At 37.5% G+C, this 16,658-nt stretch overlaps 1 protein-coding gene across 1 annotated transcript; it reads left to right on the forward strand.

The window, feature by feature from the left end:
- Positions 1 to 9,882: 9,882 nt before the first annotated feature.
- LOC105052567 (subtilisin-like protease SBT3.10) lies at positions 9,883 to 14,736 on the forward strand. The gene is made up of 10 exons (XM_010933416.4): positions 9,883 to 10,026; positions 10,106 to 10,197; positions 10,326 to 10,423; positions 10,514 to 10,669; positions 11,083 to 11,708; positions 12,920 to 12,990; positions 13,068 to 13,319; positions 13,403 to 13,520; positions 13,786 to 13,957; positions 14,044 to 14,736. Exons 1-10 carry the CDS (start codon positions 9,931 to 9,933, stop codon positions 14,583 to 14,585), a joined length of 2,223 nt encoding a protein of 740 aa, XP_010931718.3. The 5' UTR covers positions 9,883 to 9,930; the 3' UTR covers positions 14,586 to 14,736.
- Positions 14,737 to 16,658: the final 1,922 nt, after the last annotated feature.

Here is a 16,658-nt window from a genome sequence, read left to right on the forward strand (position 1 = left end):
GTGTTGCTCGTGGTGATTGCGGGATAGAATTCATCTATGGCTCTTACTGGGTTCCATATTTCGTTGTTAAAAAGGTAACTTAAATTCGACCGTTGGGATCCAAATGCCATACCGAACCTTTTTAAAAACCAAATGGTAACTGCCTTCTTTGTAACCGTTAGAAACGATCCATCGTCGCCGGCGGCTTTCGGTTTTGATCCAGCCCTACCATTATCACTGCCGGCTTCGGCTTCGATCCATTTTGGAACCCTTTAGACCAGAGAAGAAGCCCCCTCGCTCTCCTCTCTCTCTCTCTGCAATGATGGCTCTCTTCTCTCTCCTCACTCGTCCTTGCGTGATTAAAGGGGTGGCGTTCTGGTAACGGTATTTAATATCTGATATTATAATATTATAATAATAATGTAATATAGTATATAATATAATATATAACAATATATAATATGATGATAATATAATATATATTATTATATAATTATAGGATTAGGGTATTTTAGAAATAAAATATAAAATTATTTTTTGGCTGAAGAAAAAATGATTTACTTATCTTTTGGGAGTGTAAGATTTTTTCTCTATTTTATTGATAAATATTATTTATGAAAAAATAATTTATCCATCTAGAAAAGTATAAGGTTATGAATATTTAATTAATAAAAAATTTGATTAATTTTTTTATGATATTTATCCATCAAAGAATGGATATTTAAGGGCTAGGGTTAAGGAATCACTGCTATGATTTAAAAGGGATAGAGAGAAGGAGAATGTGGTGTTATCATCAAGGATGTAAGTGGGTCAGATCGGATCGAGTCATAAGTGATTTCGATCCGATCTTGTTCTTTGATCGATCTTGATATTAGATCAAGATCCAATCTAATAAAAGATCGGATCGAATCCATAATCAAATTTTTTGATCCAACAGATCATTCGGATCAAATCGAGTCCATATATAATATGGTCCTAACTCATGAAATATAGATTCGGCTCGGATCCAAATTGAATTTAGATTGGATGGTGGGTCAAATTAACCAACAGGCATCAACTATAACTATTTAATCGATTTCCATGAATGAAGCTGAAGTTAATCTTACAAGTTTACAAATTGATGACACCGCGACACAATGATTTTTGGAGTAATCATCAATATGTAACAATTACATTTTAAAAAACTATCAAGATGTACCTCATGTAGATATGAAAGTCGGTTGTGGGATACAACTAGAAGTGAAATATCTATTTCCTACTAATTCTCTAAATTTTTTGAGATAAAAAGATTGTGTATGTTTGATGCAAAAGATTTCTTGTAGAGATGAAAAGGAAAGAAGATAATATTTATTGGAGACTCCATTAGCTTGAACCAATAAGTGCCACTCAATTATGGGGGTAGAAATACAAAAGACAATAATTTGTACCTAGCCCATGCTATCATATAATAGATTTTGATCATATAATGGGTTCAGGTCAAATTGGATCATTGAACATAAGATCCATATAAACCTAGATTTTCAAATGAGTCGGGTGGGATCAAAATTTAGTAAATCTATATCTGATTCGAAAAATATAATGGATCCAATTTTAAAATTCGATCCAGAGTTGTGGGCCTTCTTAAATAGTTCGGATCGGATCTCTATGGTGCGGATCAGATCGAATCGTTGGTCAACCCAATTTATTTGCAGCCTTAGCCATCATAGACTCCAATATAAAAGAAATCTTATGGAACTACACTAAATAATCCCTTAACTCTGATTGGTGTTTGAAATCTAGAAATAATTCTTTCTACCCAAAAAAAAATTAGAAATAATTCAGACATGATGAATCATTAAAACCTGCAAATTATGTTGAAAAACACATACACACACTTGACCCATTTGCAGCCTTAGCCGTCATGGACTCCTATGTAAAAGAAATCTTATAGAACTACACTAAATAATCCCTTAACTCTAATTGGTGTTTGAAATCTAGAAATAATTATTTCTACCCAAAACAAAAAAAAAAAAATCTAGAAATAATTCAGACACGATGAATCATCGAAGAAATTTGCAAATTATGTTGACAAACACACACACACATAATATTATGAAAATGTTATTCAATATTATATAAGATCGATGCACTTAATATTATATAATTATTATTAAATATGATGATATGTCTATCCCCAACACCAAAGTTGAATTGCCCAAGTAGTGAATTCGGAGCATGGGATAAAATTACACAGATAAATCCTTTTATTTTTAGTCAAATACATAATTAAATTACACAATGAAAGTTCAATCAAGAACTCTTGGATCTCCTCCAGCCTTTGATCTTCTTATCAAGGGTGTTGACCACGCATGAAAACATGCAGGAGACCATTTTCCATTCCATGGTCTTGAAGAAAATCAAAGGGATACAAATGAGAAAAAATGAAAAACAAATTAGAAACAAAAATAGAGAACCAAATTATTGATTAGGGGAGTATGCTTTCATGCACCAATGGTTTGGTTAATAAATCAAACTGCGTTGGAGCTGCTGCTTCATCTAAAACGCATGCTAGTTTTCTTTTTAATATAGGTCATTGGCAGCATGGAATCCAACAACGTAAAACAGGCTCATAAAAACTACCCTTGTTATGAACTGCTATTTGTATCTCTTTATATGGAATTTCTAAATTAACAAGAGTATACTTTAACACCCAAGCAGGGATTTATACAAAATATAGTCTTTAAGTTATTTCATACCAATTACCATGGAGACAAACAGTTTGCAGTCTTTACAAAGTAACTAAAGTTTAATTAGTTATAACCAGTTTCTTCTTCAAGAAACTATCAATTAGCGTCTGTTTGGATAATTCTATTGGATCCTTGGGGTTGGAAACAGGATTTTAGTATTATAGGATATGAGATGTGGCTCAGTCCATATCAACTAGACATTTTCTAATTTATTTCTGTAGGATAAAAAAAAAATAGTGAGGTCTTTTTTCTTTTCTTATAGGATTTTGGCCAACTTACATTGAAAAAATTTCTGTGAAATATATCAATATAATCTTGGTCTGACTTGTGTTCTAGTGAACTTTGTTGGATTGCATATATAGGATTATCTAAACATGCCTTCTTTTCTGGTCTATTCCTATAGGATGAAAAACAAAAAAAAAATGGTGAGACTTTGTTTCTCTTTATAGGATTTGGGCCGGCCTATTCTGAAAAATTCTTGTAAAAAATGTAAACGTTGACTTGGTTCGACCAGGATTTCCGCTTATCTTATTGGTTGTATAGGATTATCCAAACATATCTTTACTTAAAAAAAATATCCCACGTAGAGACCGATGGAGGTTATATCTTCTATGCAAAACAAAGATTTATTTTCATTCATGCCAATTAATTGTTGGATTTTCCATTGCACAGATGTCAAAGCAATTCACTGTTCATCTATATGCACAGCTCTTAAAGCAACTGGTGCATTCTCGTGAAGGACGGTGAATCTTCTTTTGTGTGAAAGATATATCCCATGCCCTGTAGTGATTGCGACGGTGCTGTTTGTATATTTCATGCAAAAAAAATAATTGAGCTTCTTTCCTAATGTGAACCGTTGGATCATCCTTTGCATAGATTTTAATAAGGATACGAATGAGTTAAGCTATTTGTAAGTTAGTTGAGTTGGATTCAAATCTAAACTTGATTCAACTCGATAATTATCGAGTTTAAATAAATTTTTAGGTCAAATTTGGATAGCTAAATATTTGGTTTAAAAATTTATAAATCTATTTATATTTATATATATATTTAATAATATTATTTTTATTAATAATATATATTAATTTATATGTTATTAGTAGATTAAGATTTGCTTGATTAAGATTTTAAAATATTAAGATCCTACGGATCTCAAGCTGAATTTAGATTCCAAATATTTTAAATCAAACCTAAGTCTCCAAGTACCCGATTCGGCTCAGCAAAGCGCAACACCTGCCACATGGCACGATGGAAGCGAGTAGCTGTGCAAAACGTGAACCAAATCATTCTTTCGCCCGAAGGGTGTAACCCGAACCTGACTGCAAGCGATGCAGACCACATTATTAAAAAAAAAAATTAAAAAAAAAAAAAAAAAAAAAAGGTCTGCAGACAATTTTTTGAATATAAGTCCTCTTCAAATCCCTCGCGATTCCAAACCATTCCGGTCTCGTCCTCGTCTTCCTCCTCTGCTTCTCTACTGCCGAATACGACCTTCTTTCTCTTTCGAAGCCATCTCGAGCAACTCTTTCTTTTCCACAGACATAACCATAGATCTTATTCCAACAAACCCTTCGTCCACCATCGCCTAGGGTGGTCCTTCAATTCTCCAAGCTCCAGTATTTTCGGGATAATCTACGATGCAGGAGCCGCCGTGTTCTTTGGATCTCCCAATCCTTCCATTCGAATCGGTGAGGTATTGTCCCGATACTTTACCGCCACCCATCCACATTTCAAAGAGGAAGAAAAAACTTGCCCTTCTTTAAAAAATAATTTCTTTACATTGTTAAGAAGTTCCTTTGAAAGCTTAGGAGTTATCCTGTAGTGTTTTTTATGTTAATTGCATGACCTGGATAGGCCACTACGGAACTTTGTATAATGAAGTTTATTTTAAGATATTCTTATTCTCAATGCCTAAGGAGATTGTCAAATCTGACGTAGTTCTAGCCTATTGAAGTAGAAATTGACTAACTGCAGCACATCTTAATAGGAGATGATTGGTCTATGGACATCTGTACACGTCTACCTCAATACCAATTACAAAATTGTCCAGCATTGTATTTTTTCTTATCATGAATACACTTTTTAGCACACATAAACTGCATAAGTAGCCAGCCCATATAAAATAAAATTGATTTATTTTTGTAATATATCTGCACAATTGCCAAGCAATTAGCCTGAGTATATGTGAAAGATTTATGTTGGTTCAAGGATTTCTTTCGATATGTTTATTTACAACGCTATAAAGGATATAATATTAATTTTTTGAACGAAAAGACACTATATTACCTTCATAAAAAAATGTATGTCCCAAAAAACATTGCCATCACCAGAAGCCTACAAACAAAAGTAATACATAGAAAGACACACCCCAAAAAAAAATATACATCCATATTTACATTAAGGCCCAAAAGGATCCAAAACTGAATCCACTATAAAGGATATAATATGGAAGCCATTATTAGTTAATGCTTTTTTTCATTTTTCTTGTGCTTTTTGTTTTAATCCCACCTGGGTGCTAGACTCTGCCTTTTGTGAGGCAAGGCGTTTAGCTCTGCTAGATACTTTTCCCTGGTATTCATTTGTCATTGCATTCATCACATATCTGTTTGTCTTGGCTATTCAGAAATCTATAATTTGCATTCCTTATGTAGTCACCGAGCGACCTTGTTTCTTTAAATCTGTCATAAGTTATCTGATGTTGGATGGCTGATACTCCAACTTAGTCCAAGCAGGACCATAAAATAATTCTCATGTGTTGAATTCATCATACAAAAGATTGGTGATTTAGATATACTTAGTACAATAAGTAGGGGAAAAATCAAGTCGGCAAGGAAAAGAAAGTAATTGCATCAATGGAAGACATGAAGAAGTTAATTATTAACCTGGTCGCCCATGGTTGAAATAGGACTTTTGGGTTATTGTGATGGTTAGGAATGCTTGTCCGCCAATTTTCTGTTCTCATTGCAAGAGTGCCTAGCTTATCAATAATATATTGGATAGTTGAAAGGATCAAGGCTATCGATTTGATAGAGTGAGCATGAGACACCTTGCATAGGGAAGGAGGCCTACGATACAAACTTTTTCACCCTTTTCTTGGGAAATCTATTATAGGACAGGAGAAAAATGATTTACCTTGGTCTCTCCCCCTTTTCTTGAGATTAGAATGGTGCATCAAGTTGCATAAGATTGAGATGTTTCCATTTTCACAGAAGTGGATGTACAATTGCCAACCAATCTGCAGGAGCGGTATCTCTGAAAGATAGGTATGGTCCTTGGTCAAACTGAGGCAGGAGTTTCAATTTCCTTTATCATGATATTTAATTAGCATGGCCATGCATATTTACCATAAGTAGTTTGCTTATAAATTTTACATATACATCATTATTGCAAGAGATGTTCCACCGCTTATCTGACTTAAATTTTCATGCTTCAAACCAGAATATTATGTGCATTCACACTTATGCAATGCTTGTATATTTTGGAGGGACCATGGAAAAAGAACTCATCTTGTGCCTCAACGGACTTATCCTTTCATGTGCATGTGTCTAGATCAGATGTGAGGAAGGTGGATGGGGGGAGGGGGTTTGGATATCATTAATATTGTTGTATGTTATTGACCCATTCCATGACAGCTCAAGTTTTGAGGGTCAAATTGTTGGTTAACCCTATAGTAAGATGACTCCTACGAATGCATTTTATAGTTTTCTTGTTAACCAACGAAGATATTTTATCAACTCCTGATAGATACTTAATGTAATTAATTTGTAACAGGTTTTATTTATAGAATCATCTGACATGGTCTTTTTTTACTGTGAGGATTCATATAGGCCTGTATTTAGTTCCATATTGATTATTCACTAGAAAAAATTTAAGTATTTATATAAGATCAGAGAACTCAAATAATACCTTCCGAGTAATCTTTTTGAATGAGGTCTTGATTGTTACAAATGGTATCGAGCCAATTAGCCCGTAGTTTATGTGGATCGGAAGATACTGCTGTAAGGGTTCAATGGAACCGATCACAAATCGATTATAGTATTTATGAATAGAAGTATGGATTTAGATCCTTAGTCTAACAAGGATGCTAAAACTTAAAGAGGGAGAGTATGTGAGGATCCACGAGAACGTGTATTTAGTTTCATATTGGTTATTTACTAGAAAGATCTTGGATACTTATACAAGATTGGAAAACTCAAATAATACTCTCCAACTAGCCTCTTTTGATGAGGTCTTGTATTGTTACACTTACTCCAAAACCAAAGATGGATTCCCCATCTCTCTCCTTTCTATTTAGTCCTTTAATGTGCCTGTTTCTAGACTACACATGTGGAAGGGAGGAGGGGGAGTGATTACATTAATCCCCTCATATATTTGACACATTCTATTCATTGGCCGATGCATTCTATTGTTTTCTTTTTAACTAGCAAAGATGTGGACTTTATGAACTCTTGATGGATGCTTAATGTAATTAATTTGTACCAGGTTTTATTTGTAGAACCATCTGACATGGCCTTCTCTTACTCCAAAGCCAAAGATGGATTCCCCATATCTCTCCTTTCTATTAAGCCCTTTAATGTGCTTGTTTCTGGACTAGACGTCCAGAAGGGAGGAGAGGGAGTGATTTCATTAATCCCATCATACATTTGACGCATTCCATTCATTGACCAATGCATTCTATTGTTTTCTTTTTAACTAGCGAAGACGTGGACTTTACGAACTCTTGATGGATGCTCAATGTAATTAATTTGTAGCAGGTATTATCCATACAACCATCCGATCTGGTCTTCTCTTGGCTAACCAGCATTCGAGCAGCAGCACACCCAGACAAATTATGTGGAAGGTGGGTTATAAAGAGCTTTATTGGTGTGGACATGGCACTCCCACACCAAAGATGGGTTTCCGCCCTCTCTCCTCTCTATTACTACTTACTTTCCTCACTCTACAGTGCTTTCAACTGCTGCCGCTTGTAGCTGAAGCCTCTACCAAAGTAATTAGTATTCACCTTCTGCATGCTAAATATCACATGTTAATATATATTTGCATCGGATTTTTTTTTTTTTCTCCAGCTTTACATTGTGTACATGGGAGAGAGGAAACATGATCAGACCCAAATCATGTCACAGCTTCTCATCATGACTTGCTAACATCTATTCTTGAGGGAGAAGATGGGATCGATCCATCATGAGATTTGTGATGCACGTTTTCCTGTCTCTCTCATAGCGCAATCTCATATGCAAATGGCGTGTTTTGGACAAATAGTCACTCCTCTTCGAGATTAAACATATGCGGACAGAAGAACCGTTTAAGGCTTGATGCAAATGCCGATCTAACTTGCATGCTGGTGCATAATTTTAGATATTTGATTTGCATGGTGTCAAACTGCTGTGTGGGGGAGGATGGAATCCATCGTTAGATATGCAATGCATTTTTTCCTACTACCTTTCTCGTAGCGCCGTCTCGTTTGCAAATACGACTAGAGATGGCTATGTTTTGGACAACCAGTCACTCCACTTTGAGATTAAACATACGCAGACAGAAGAACCGTCCAAGGCTTGATATTGCTTGCGCATTGGTGCATAATTTTAGACATTTGATTTGCACGGTCTCCGATACTTCCGTATGGCTGGAGAAAGATGATATTTATTATGACGTGGGAGGAAGAGCATTATTTAGTCTCGTATTGCTGATGAGTCAAAAAAAGACTCTAATTTAAATAAGAAGAGACTATCTATTTTACATGAGATATTTTTTGACAGATAAAATTATAAAATTCATAAGCAACTCAATCTCATTTGCAAATATAACAAGTTGTGTTTTGGACAACTAGTCACTATCCTTGGCTCGTTTGAATAGAGAGACCATGGACTTGTTGGGCTCCATCTAACATTTATGATGCAGGAAAAATCAAAAGAAAAAATAATATGCTGACATGACAACCCGAGTAATTAATTTGAACGTCTGGTCCTTTAGGTATGTCCATAGACTTCGAAGAAATGAGATTAACACATACATATGTTGACACAAGTACCGTCTAAGGCTTGACGCAACTGTCGATCCAACTTGCATGCTGGTGCATAATTTTTGGGTATTTGATTTGCATGGTCTCCGAGAATGCCATGCGGGCCAGGGAAGATGGGATCCATCATTAGATTTGCGACGCATGTTTTCCTGCCTCTCTCGTATCGCAATCTTATTTGCACATTAATATTGTTGTACGTTATTGACCCATTCCATGACAGCTCAAGTTTTGAGGGTCAAATTGTTAGTTAACCCCATAGTAAGATGACTCCTACGAATGCATTTTATTGTTTTCTGTTTAACCAACGAAGATATTTCATCAACTCCTGATAGATACTTAATGTAATTAATTTGTAATAGGTTTTATTTATAGAACCATCTGACATGGTCTTCTCTTACTGTAAGGATCCATATAGATCTACATTTAATTCCACATTAGTTATTCATTAGAAAGAATTTAAGTACTTATACAAGATCAGAGAACCCAAATAATACTTTCCAAATAATTTTTTTGAATGAGATCCTAGTTGTTACAAATGGTATCAAAGCCAGCTGACCTATAATTTATGTAGATTAGAGGATACTATTATAAGGGTTTAATGGAACTGATCAGGAGTCGATTGTGATATCTATGAATAGAAATATGGATTTAGACCATTAGCCTAGCGAGGATGCTGGAACTTAAAAAGAGAGAGTATGTGAGAATCTATGCGGATGTGTATTTAGTTCTATATTAATTATTTATTAAAAAAATTTTGGATACTTATACAAAATTAGGAAACTCAAATAATACTCTCCGGCTAGTTTTTTTTGATAAGATCCTATATTGTTTTGCTTGCTCCAAAACCAAAGATGGATTCTCTATCTCTCTCCTTTCTATTGAGTCTTTTAATGTGCCTGTTTCTAGACTACACGTGGAAGGGAGGAGGGGGAGTTATTACATTAATCCCCTCATACATTTGACACATTCCATTCATTGACTAATGCATTCTATTGTTTTCTTTTTAACTAGCGAAGACGTGGACTTTACGAACTCTTGATGGATGCTCAATGTAATTAATTTGTAGCAGGTATTATCCATACAACCATCCGATCTGATCTTCTCTTAGCCAACCAGCATTCGAGCAGCAGCATCCCCAGACAAACTATGTGGAAGGTGGGTTATAAAGGGCTTTTTTGCTGTGGACATGGCACTCCCACAGCAAAGATGGGTTTCCGCCCTCTCCCCTCTCTATTACTACTTACTTTCCTCACTCTACAGTGCTTTCAACTGCTGCCGCTTGTAGCTGAAGCCTCTACCAAAGTTAGTATTCACCTTCTGCATGCTAAATATCACATGTTAATATATACTGGCATCGGAATTTTTTTTTTTTTTTCTCCAGCTTTACATTGTGTACATGGGAGAGAGGAAACATGAAGACCCAAATCATGTCACAGCTTCTCATCATGACTTGCTAACATCTATTCTTGGGAGGTATCTGATGTACTATTTTATTTGACTTTCGCTAGTGATCCGTTTCTATTAAAATGATTAATTCATATAGCTAGCGAACAAAGCGCAGAACACCGGTTGTCATTGCTTCTGATCTTTTGGTATTCCAGCAAGGAAAATGCTCTGTCCTCGATCGTATACAGTTACAGGCATGGCTTCTCAGGCTTTGCAGCTATGCTCACAGAATCTCAAGCAGAGTTACTAGCAGGTTCAACAATTTTGCATAATAATCCGAGAAGTAATTGATATATAGTTTGTGAACCTGTGGTGACTGCAAATAACATGGGACTTTGTGCAGACTCACCTGAAGTCATCAGCGTAAAGCCAAGTCGGACCTATGAGCTGCACACGACTCGAAGCTGGGATTTTCTCGGACTTGACTATATGCATCCCACTGAACTTCTTAAAAAGAGCAACTTCGGAGATGGTGTCATCATTGGGATGGTTGATACAGGTTGGTTATTTGCCATCCTTCTAAATCCCGAACAAAGCAACACAGCTTTGACATCATTTGATAAGGTGTTATCTTCTTTATGGATTAAAAAGATGTCTCCATCCCTGTTTTACAAATGATTTTTAACTTCTTAGTGGACATTATTTGGTCGACACAATCCCTTATCCAGAGTTAGACCTGTTCATGGGGTGGGCTCGGTTTCAAGCTTCATGATTCTCTCTCTCTCTCTCTCTCTCTTTTCCCCCCTAAATACTAAAAATTGCTAAAAATATTTTTAAAATGCTAAATATAAATAATTTTTGATTTAATTTTATGCTTTCGAAAGGAATCAAGATGGTATGGAAACTTAAGAAGGCTAGTTGGATATTTGGGCCTGATAAAGGAAATAATCTGACAACGCAAAGCTCTCTCAGGGATATGGCCTGAATCGAAGAGCTTCAATGACGATGGATATGGCCCCATACCCTCACGGTGGAAAGGAATATGCCAGGTCGGGGAGGCGTTCGATGCCAATAATTGTAGCCGAAAGATCATCGGAGCTCGATACTACACTGCCGGGATCAGCGACAGGAACCTCAAGCTCGATTTCTTGTCCCCCCGGGATGCCAACGGCCATGGCACCTTCACGGCCTCCACGGCTGCCGGCTCCATCGTGGAGAATGTGAGCTTCCACGGGCTCGGCGCCGGCGTGGCAAGAGGCGGTGCCCCCCGTGCTCGGCTGGCCATCTACAAGGCAGTGTGGGGGACTGGAAGGGGCCTCGGCGCTGGTAACAGCGCGACGGTGCTCAAGGCCATAGATGACGCTATTCATGATGGGGTGGATATCCTATCCCTATCACTTACGGTGGACGATGACTCATTTGGTTCGTTGCATGCCGTGGCCAAAGGGATAACAGTGGTATATTCGGCCGGCAACCTAGGCCCCATGCCTCAGACCTTGTCAAACACCGCCCCTTGGGTCATAACAGTGGCTGCTAGCACGATCGACCGGTCTTTTCCTACCGTCGTCACCCTTGGAAACCAATATCAGAGTTTTGTGGTATGAAAACCAACCCCTTTTTATCTCTTCTTCTTCTTCTTGTTTTTTTTTTGGCACGTCATGAACAACTTGTTAGTCGTTGTTACATACATCTAGTATTCCAAGTCTAAGAAACCTTAAGCATAGCATTTGGAAAATTTACAGATAAGAGAACTCATCAGGTGTTTTACTTCTACAATCAGATCGACCATCGAAAAAATTATGGCTGGACCATCATCGCCTGTCACATCTTCAAAGCACACCGCGCATGTTAAAATACTAAGAAAATAAGAATAGATAAATCCTAGAGGTATTTGAATAATTTTGATAAACATCACATAACTAAAGTTTATGTATTTATATTTTCTTAGTATTTTCACGTGCCCACGTATAACTACACGTGGCATGCTTTAGAGACGTGGTAGACGATGACGGTCCGACCATAATTTTTTTCATGATCGATCCAATCATAAAAATTTTATCTCCGTGTCACTAAAACTACTTCCGTTGTTCTGCTGGATCTCACCTCATGTCTCACACATATACCTATACCGAGAACAATTATCGGTAAAACTAATAAAGTAAAGATAACCATCCTTGATTTGCACATCAAATGTGCTATATACATCAGCGTATATTAGGATAAGTATGTCAGTGATCCTTATCTCATGTCTTACAAAAGATAGTTTCATCATTTTTTTTTAAAGATAAAAATTAAAAATAATTTGAGAGTTGATGAGCTGCGAACTGGGCCTGGATTTGAGAATTTCCGGACCAGAGCACAGCAGGCCTCAAAGCATTTGTTGTGTTGGCTCCGACTTGGGCCATGTCCATCTCGCCTCATGCCTTTGGTTTTGACCATTGGCTTACTTTGAGACCTATGCCCGACCCTGCCCATCGGGAAGAAAACCCTGGAAAGAAAGTAAAATCCTAGGAAGAAATCAAAAAAACATTTTATGTTAAACTTTCGTTTCTTTTTGTCACAGCAGCATGCAAGTTGATGAGATTTTATTCGCAAAACCACTTCAGAGTCTAAGCGATCAACACTAGGACTAGCTACTTTACTAACCGAATCACTCGGTACGCTCATGTCTATAGGCGTCCATTTGCATGCACGTCCCTACATACCGGCCAGAAAAGATCCTCCTCAATCAAAAAAATGTTATACTGTTTCCATCTTAATTACTGGACAATTTGCAGGTCAATGCTAAGCCATGTCTCCTTGCTTACAGGGCCAATCCATCTTCTACAACTCCACCAAAGACCCAAGAAGAAACTTCAAACCACTAGTGTATGGTGATAGGTACAATAAATCTCAACCGGATTGTGAAGTTAAACGTAGACATCCCTGCACTCTGACCCTGCCTAACATTTCTGCAGTTGCACCGAGATTTCTCTGAATGGTACAAACATAGCCGGAACGGTTGTCCTGTGCGTGGCTGCTTTGGTCTCACCAACATCTCTATTCTCTACAGCACTCTCCAATGTTCTGAAAGCTGGGGGTGAGGGACTGATCTTTGCGCAATACACAACCAATCTCCTCGTAATGACTGAAGCATGTGAATCAATACCTTGTGTTTTAGTGGACTTCGACACTGCAAATCAAATCTTCAATTACATAGACAGTGAAAGGCAAGCTTTTATGTTTGATTTGATGAACATCATCTAAGATTCATGAATGGTCTTCTGCTCTAACATTTGATGGGGTTGAGCAGGGATCCAATGGTGAGTGTAGAGCTGACGCGCAATGTTATAGGGAAAGAGGTCTTGTCTCCAAAGGTAGCAGCATTTTCTTCGAGAGGTCCGGCGATACTGTTTGCCGGTTTGCTCAAGGTTAGGTATAAAAACGAAAATAAATTGTTGTCCAGATGACCTTTTTTTCAGATCGCAACTCATTTAATTTCTTAACATATCACTACACTCACCTCAAGCAACACTGTAAGTTGCAAGACAATGATCTTGTTTCAGCAAAACATAGATATTGTAGCCTTGCAAGGCCTTATTTTTTTAAAAGATATTATTATCTAAAACAAAAAGCTTTTATTTTAGGAGCTTCCCGTGGTCAATCAAGCAGTATAACGGTTAAATATTTTTGCAGCCTGATATTGCTGCACCTGGAGTCAACATCTTAGCAGCGACAAGGAACTCATATAATTTTGGTTCAGGAACCTCAGCAGCTTGCCCGCATGTATCAGGAGTAGCAGCTCTGCTCAAATCCCTGCATCCTGAGTGGTCTCACGCTGCCATAAAATCAGCACTTGTCACCACTGGTGCATGTCTAAAACCTGTTTTTACTTTGAACTGTCTAATTACTGCTTTCAGACCATTCACTGGGCCATGCTTGCCAATGTTGAAGCATCCATTACCAATGGATATGGCATGCCAATACAAGCAGAGGGACTCCCAAGGAAGATTGCCGATCCTTTCGACTATGGGGGAGGCCACATCGATCCAAACAAAGCTGCTGACCCTGGCCTTATTTATGATATCAATCCAAAAGACTACTACAAGTTCTTCAATTGCACTTTAGCACCATTTGAGATTTGTGGCTCAGAGATAGAACCTCTGTATTACCTGAACCTCCCCTCCATTGCCATTCCCAATCTGAAAGATACTGTCGCAATTTGGAGGAATGTTACCAATGTGGGTAAAGCTGATGCTATATATGAAGCGGTTCTCCAACCTCCACCAGGTGTTCATATGATTGTGGAGCCTTCGACCCTTGAGTTCAATGCCAAAAACAAGATGCGGACCTTTAAAGTAATCTTCAAGTCCATTCACAAAGTGCAAGGGGACTACATGTTTGGGAGCGTAACTTGGTGGGATGGATTTCATTCAGTAAGGATTCCAATTGCTATTCGTGTATTGATCGAGGACTTCTACGCCGATACCGCATAGAATTGACGTGAGGGGAGAATAATCTTAATTATGAGGTGAAATAAATGAGTATTTCTGCTCTGTATCAAGATTGATGAGATATATTCTGTTGCTATTGTCACCTGTGCACATAGAAGTGGGCTAATGCTCTTGCCATCAGCCCTTTGTTGAACACTCTAAGACGCCAGTAATTTTGATGGATCTGTTTGAGAGCTTATAATAAATTTAAAGATCCTATTAAAATGCAATACACAGGTAGACATGATGTTATAATAATGCACAAATAGTTAATTCTATATGAACCGTAATGTATTATTAGGGATCTCTAACAGTGTAGAAAGTCCAGTCCTGAAGCAATATTTTAACGCATGCTCCAAACGAACAATCACAAAATCATGCACAATTGTCCAAAGTGCAAAAATTTGATGGCTCGCTCAATCTTGGCCCTTCTCGGCCTACTCCTGTAAGAAACTACAATCCATTTAACTAATATTGTAGCTGGTTTTATATATCAAATAGTGTGCCGAACACTAAACTAGAATTTTTGTGGTGCTAAAACAAAATTTTTCACCGTGAATAAAAGGAAAATAAAAGGCAGAGTATACCAAAGATTTACATGTTCCAATAATCTTTTCTCCACTGCATGCACAGAGAGCAAGAAGGAAAAAGGTTTCATCGCCATTTAGGAAGACTACAAACCGTCGGCACAAGAACACGGATTTCCAACTTTCTGAAAAATGACAGAGAGAATATAGGAGGAAAATAGCTTCTATTAGCCCATAAACTGTGCCCATATTTTTCCTACCAATCTTAAACGTAGCCATGTGATTTCAAGTTTGAGTCCATAGACATAGTGGCTGTGAGCTGATTTCAAGCAATCAAATACGGAACAAGAGTGGAAGGGAGTCTCTGGAGTCCATGCCTCATCCAATGCCACTTGAGAAGTAAAACTGTGCAGGAGTGTGGCTGCCAATCCCAAGTCAATATTGTCCGTCCTGCGTGATAGTTTGGGATCGGTGCAATACAGAGGGAGTGGGTCAATACCTCGTGAAAGTTTGGGCATCCAACCTTGTAATTGCACTATTTTTTTTAACCAATTGCATTAGTTAAAAGGAAAATGTTCCTCACATGTGCTGATGTGCATGGCAGCATGTGATTGGCACTTCATGACACCATTGACCCACACCATCTAAGAACTTCTCTCTAAAATAATCAAGGGATCGTTAAAATAATCAAGAGTTGTTGGATAAAAGTCGCAAGCCATTATATAGTTTACGGATTGTGGATCCAATCTAGGAATTAGCAGCCACTGAGGCTAACTAAATCCTCTGCATCTCTGCTGGCGGTGATCTTACAATTTTAAAATGTGGCATAGTATGAGCTTCGGACTTTAAGTGTTGTACGGTTCACTAGGGAGGTTTGTAAATTTATAATGGCAGCCTACCCAAATAATCTTAATCAGATTTTATTAACATCCATCTTCGCCTTCAATTTTGCACCAAAAAATAGCAAAATGGAGATACAGTAGCCATTTGTGAAATCTCTTATTAGATAAATTGGGACCTACGGTATGCGAGAGACCGATGATCGAGAAGATTCAATCACGATGATCGGTTGGTTACAAGAGCGATAGGAGTTGGCAGTGCACCCACTTCTTCATGATATATGATGCTTAGTAGGAGATTGTTCTTCCATTAATGTCAGACATGTTTGTCGTGAGGCCACTAATACCATTAACTGGGTGGCCTCCTATGTAGTAGAGCGTATTAGGCAAATTGTTTGGACTAATACGGCTGATTTATCTTTGATGTTCCATGATATTTTCTCTCCGGTCATCGCAGCTGTATTCACATTAGAGTTGCATGAGTGCTCTTATCCAAAAAAAAATCATGTGGAAGGCAATCTAAGTACTGTGCCAGATAGAGGCTCGGTAAAATATATATCGCGTGGAGATGTGGGCTACCTGCATCCGGACAGAAAGATCTGCTGCCTGCCGAGAGCTGATTCAGATCCAAAATATATGCATGCATACGGTATCGAAGTCTTCAGTCTATTGCTCTTTTTAATAGCATGTTATCCACATTTCAATCAAAG

The sequence above is a fragment of the Elaeis guineensis genome, chromosome 2 (genome assembly GCF_000442705.2).
Source record: "Elaeis guineensis isolate ETL-2024a chromosome 2, EG11, whole genome shotgun sequence".
NCBI classification, from domain to species: Eukaryota; Viridiplantae; Streptophyta; class Magnoliopsida; order Arecales; family Arecaceae; genus Elaeis; species Elaeis guineensis.

Excerpts from the sequence above, each read along its gene's own strand:
- LOC105052567 (XM_010933416.4), top strand. The coding sequence starts at position 9,931 with ATGGGTTTCCGCCCTCTCCCCTCTCTATTACTACTTACTTTCCTCACT. Across the intron at positions 10,670-11,082 it reads CATTGGGATGGTTGATACAG|GGATATGGCCTGAATCGAAG; the intron begins GTTGGTTATTTG and ends AAGCTCTCTCAG. Across the intron at positions 12,991-13,067 it reads CCACTAGTGTATGGTGATAG|TTGCACCGAGATTTCTCTGA; the intron begins GTACAATAAATC and ends ACATTTCTGCAG.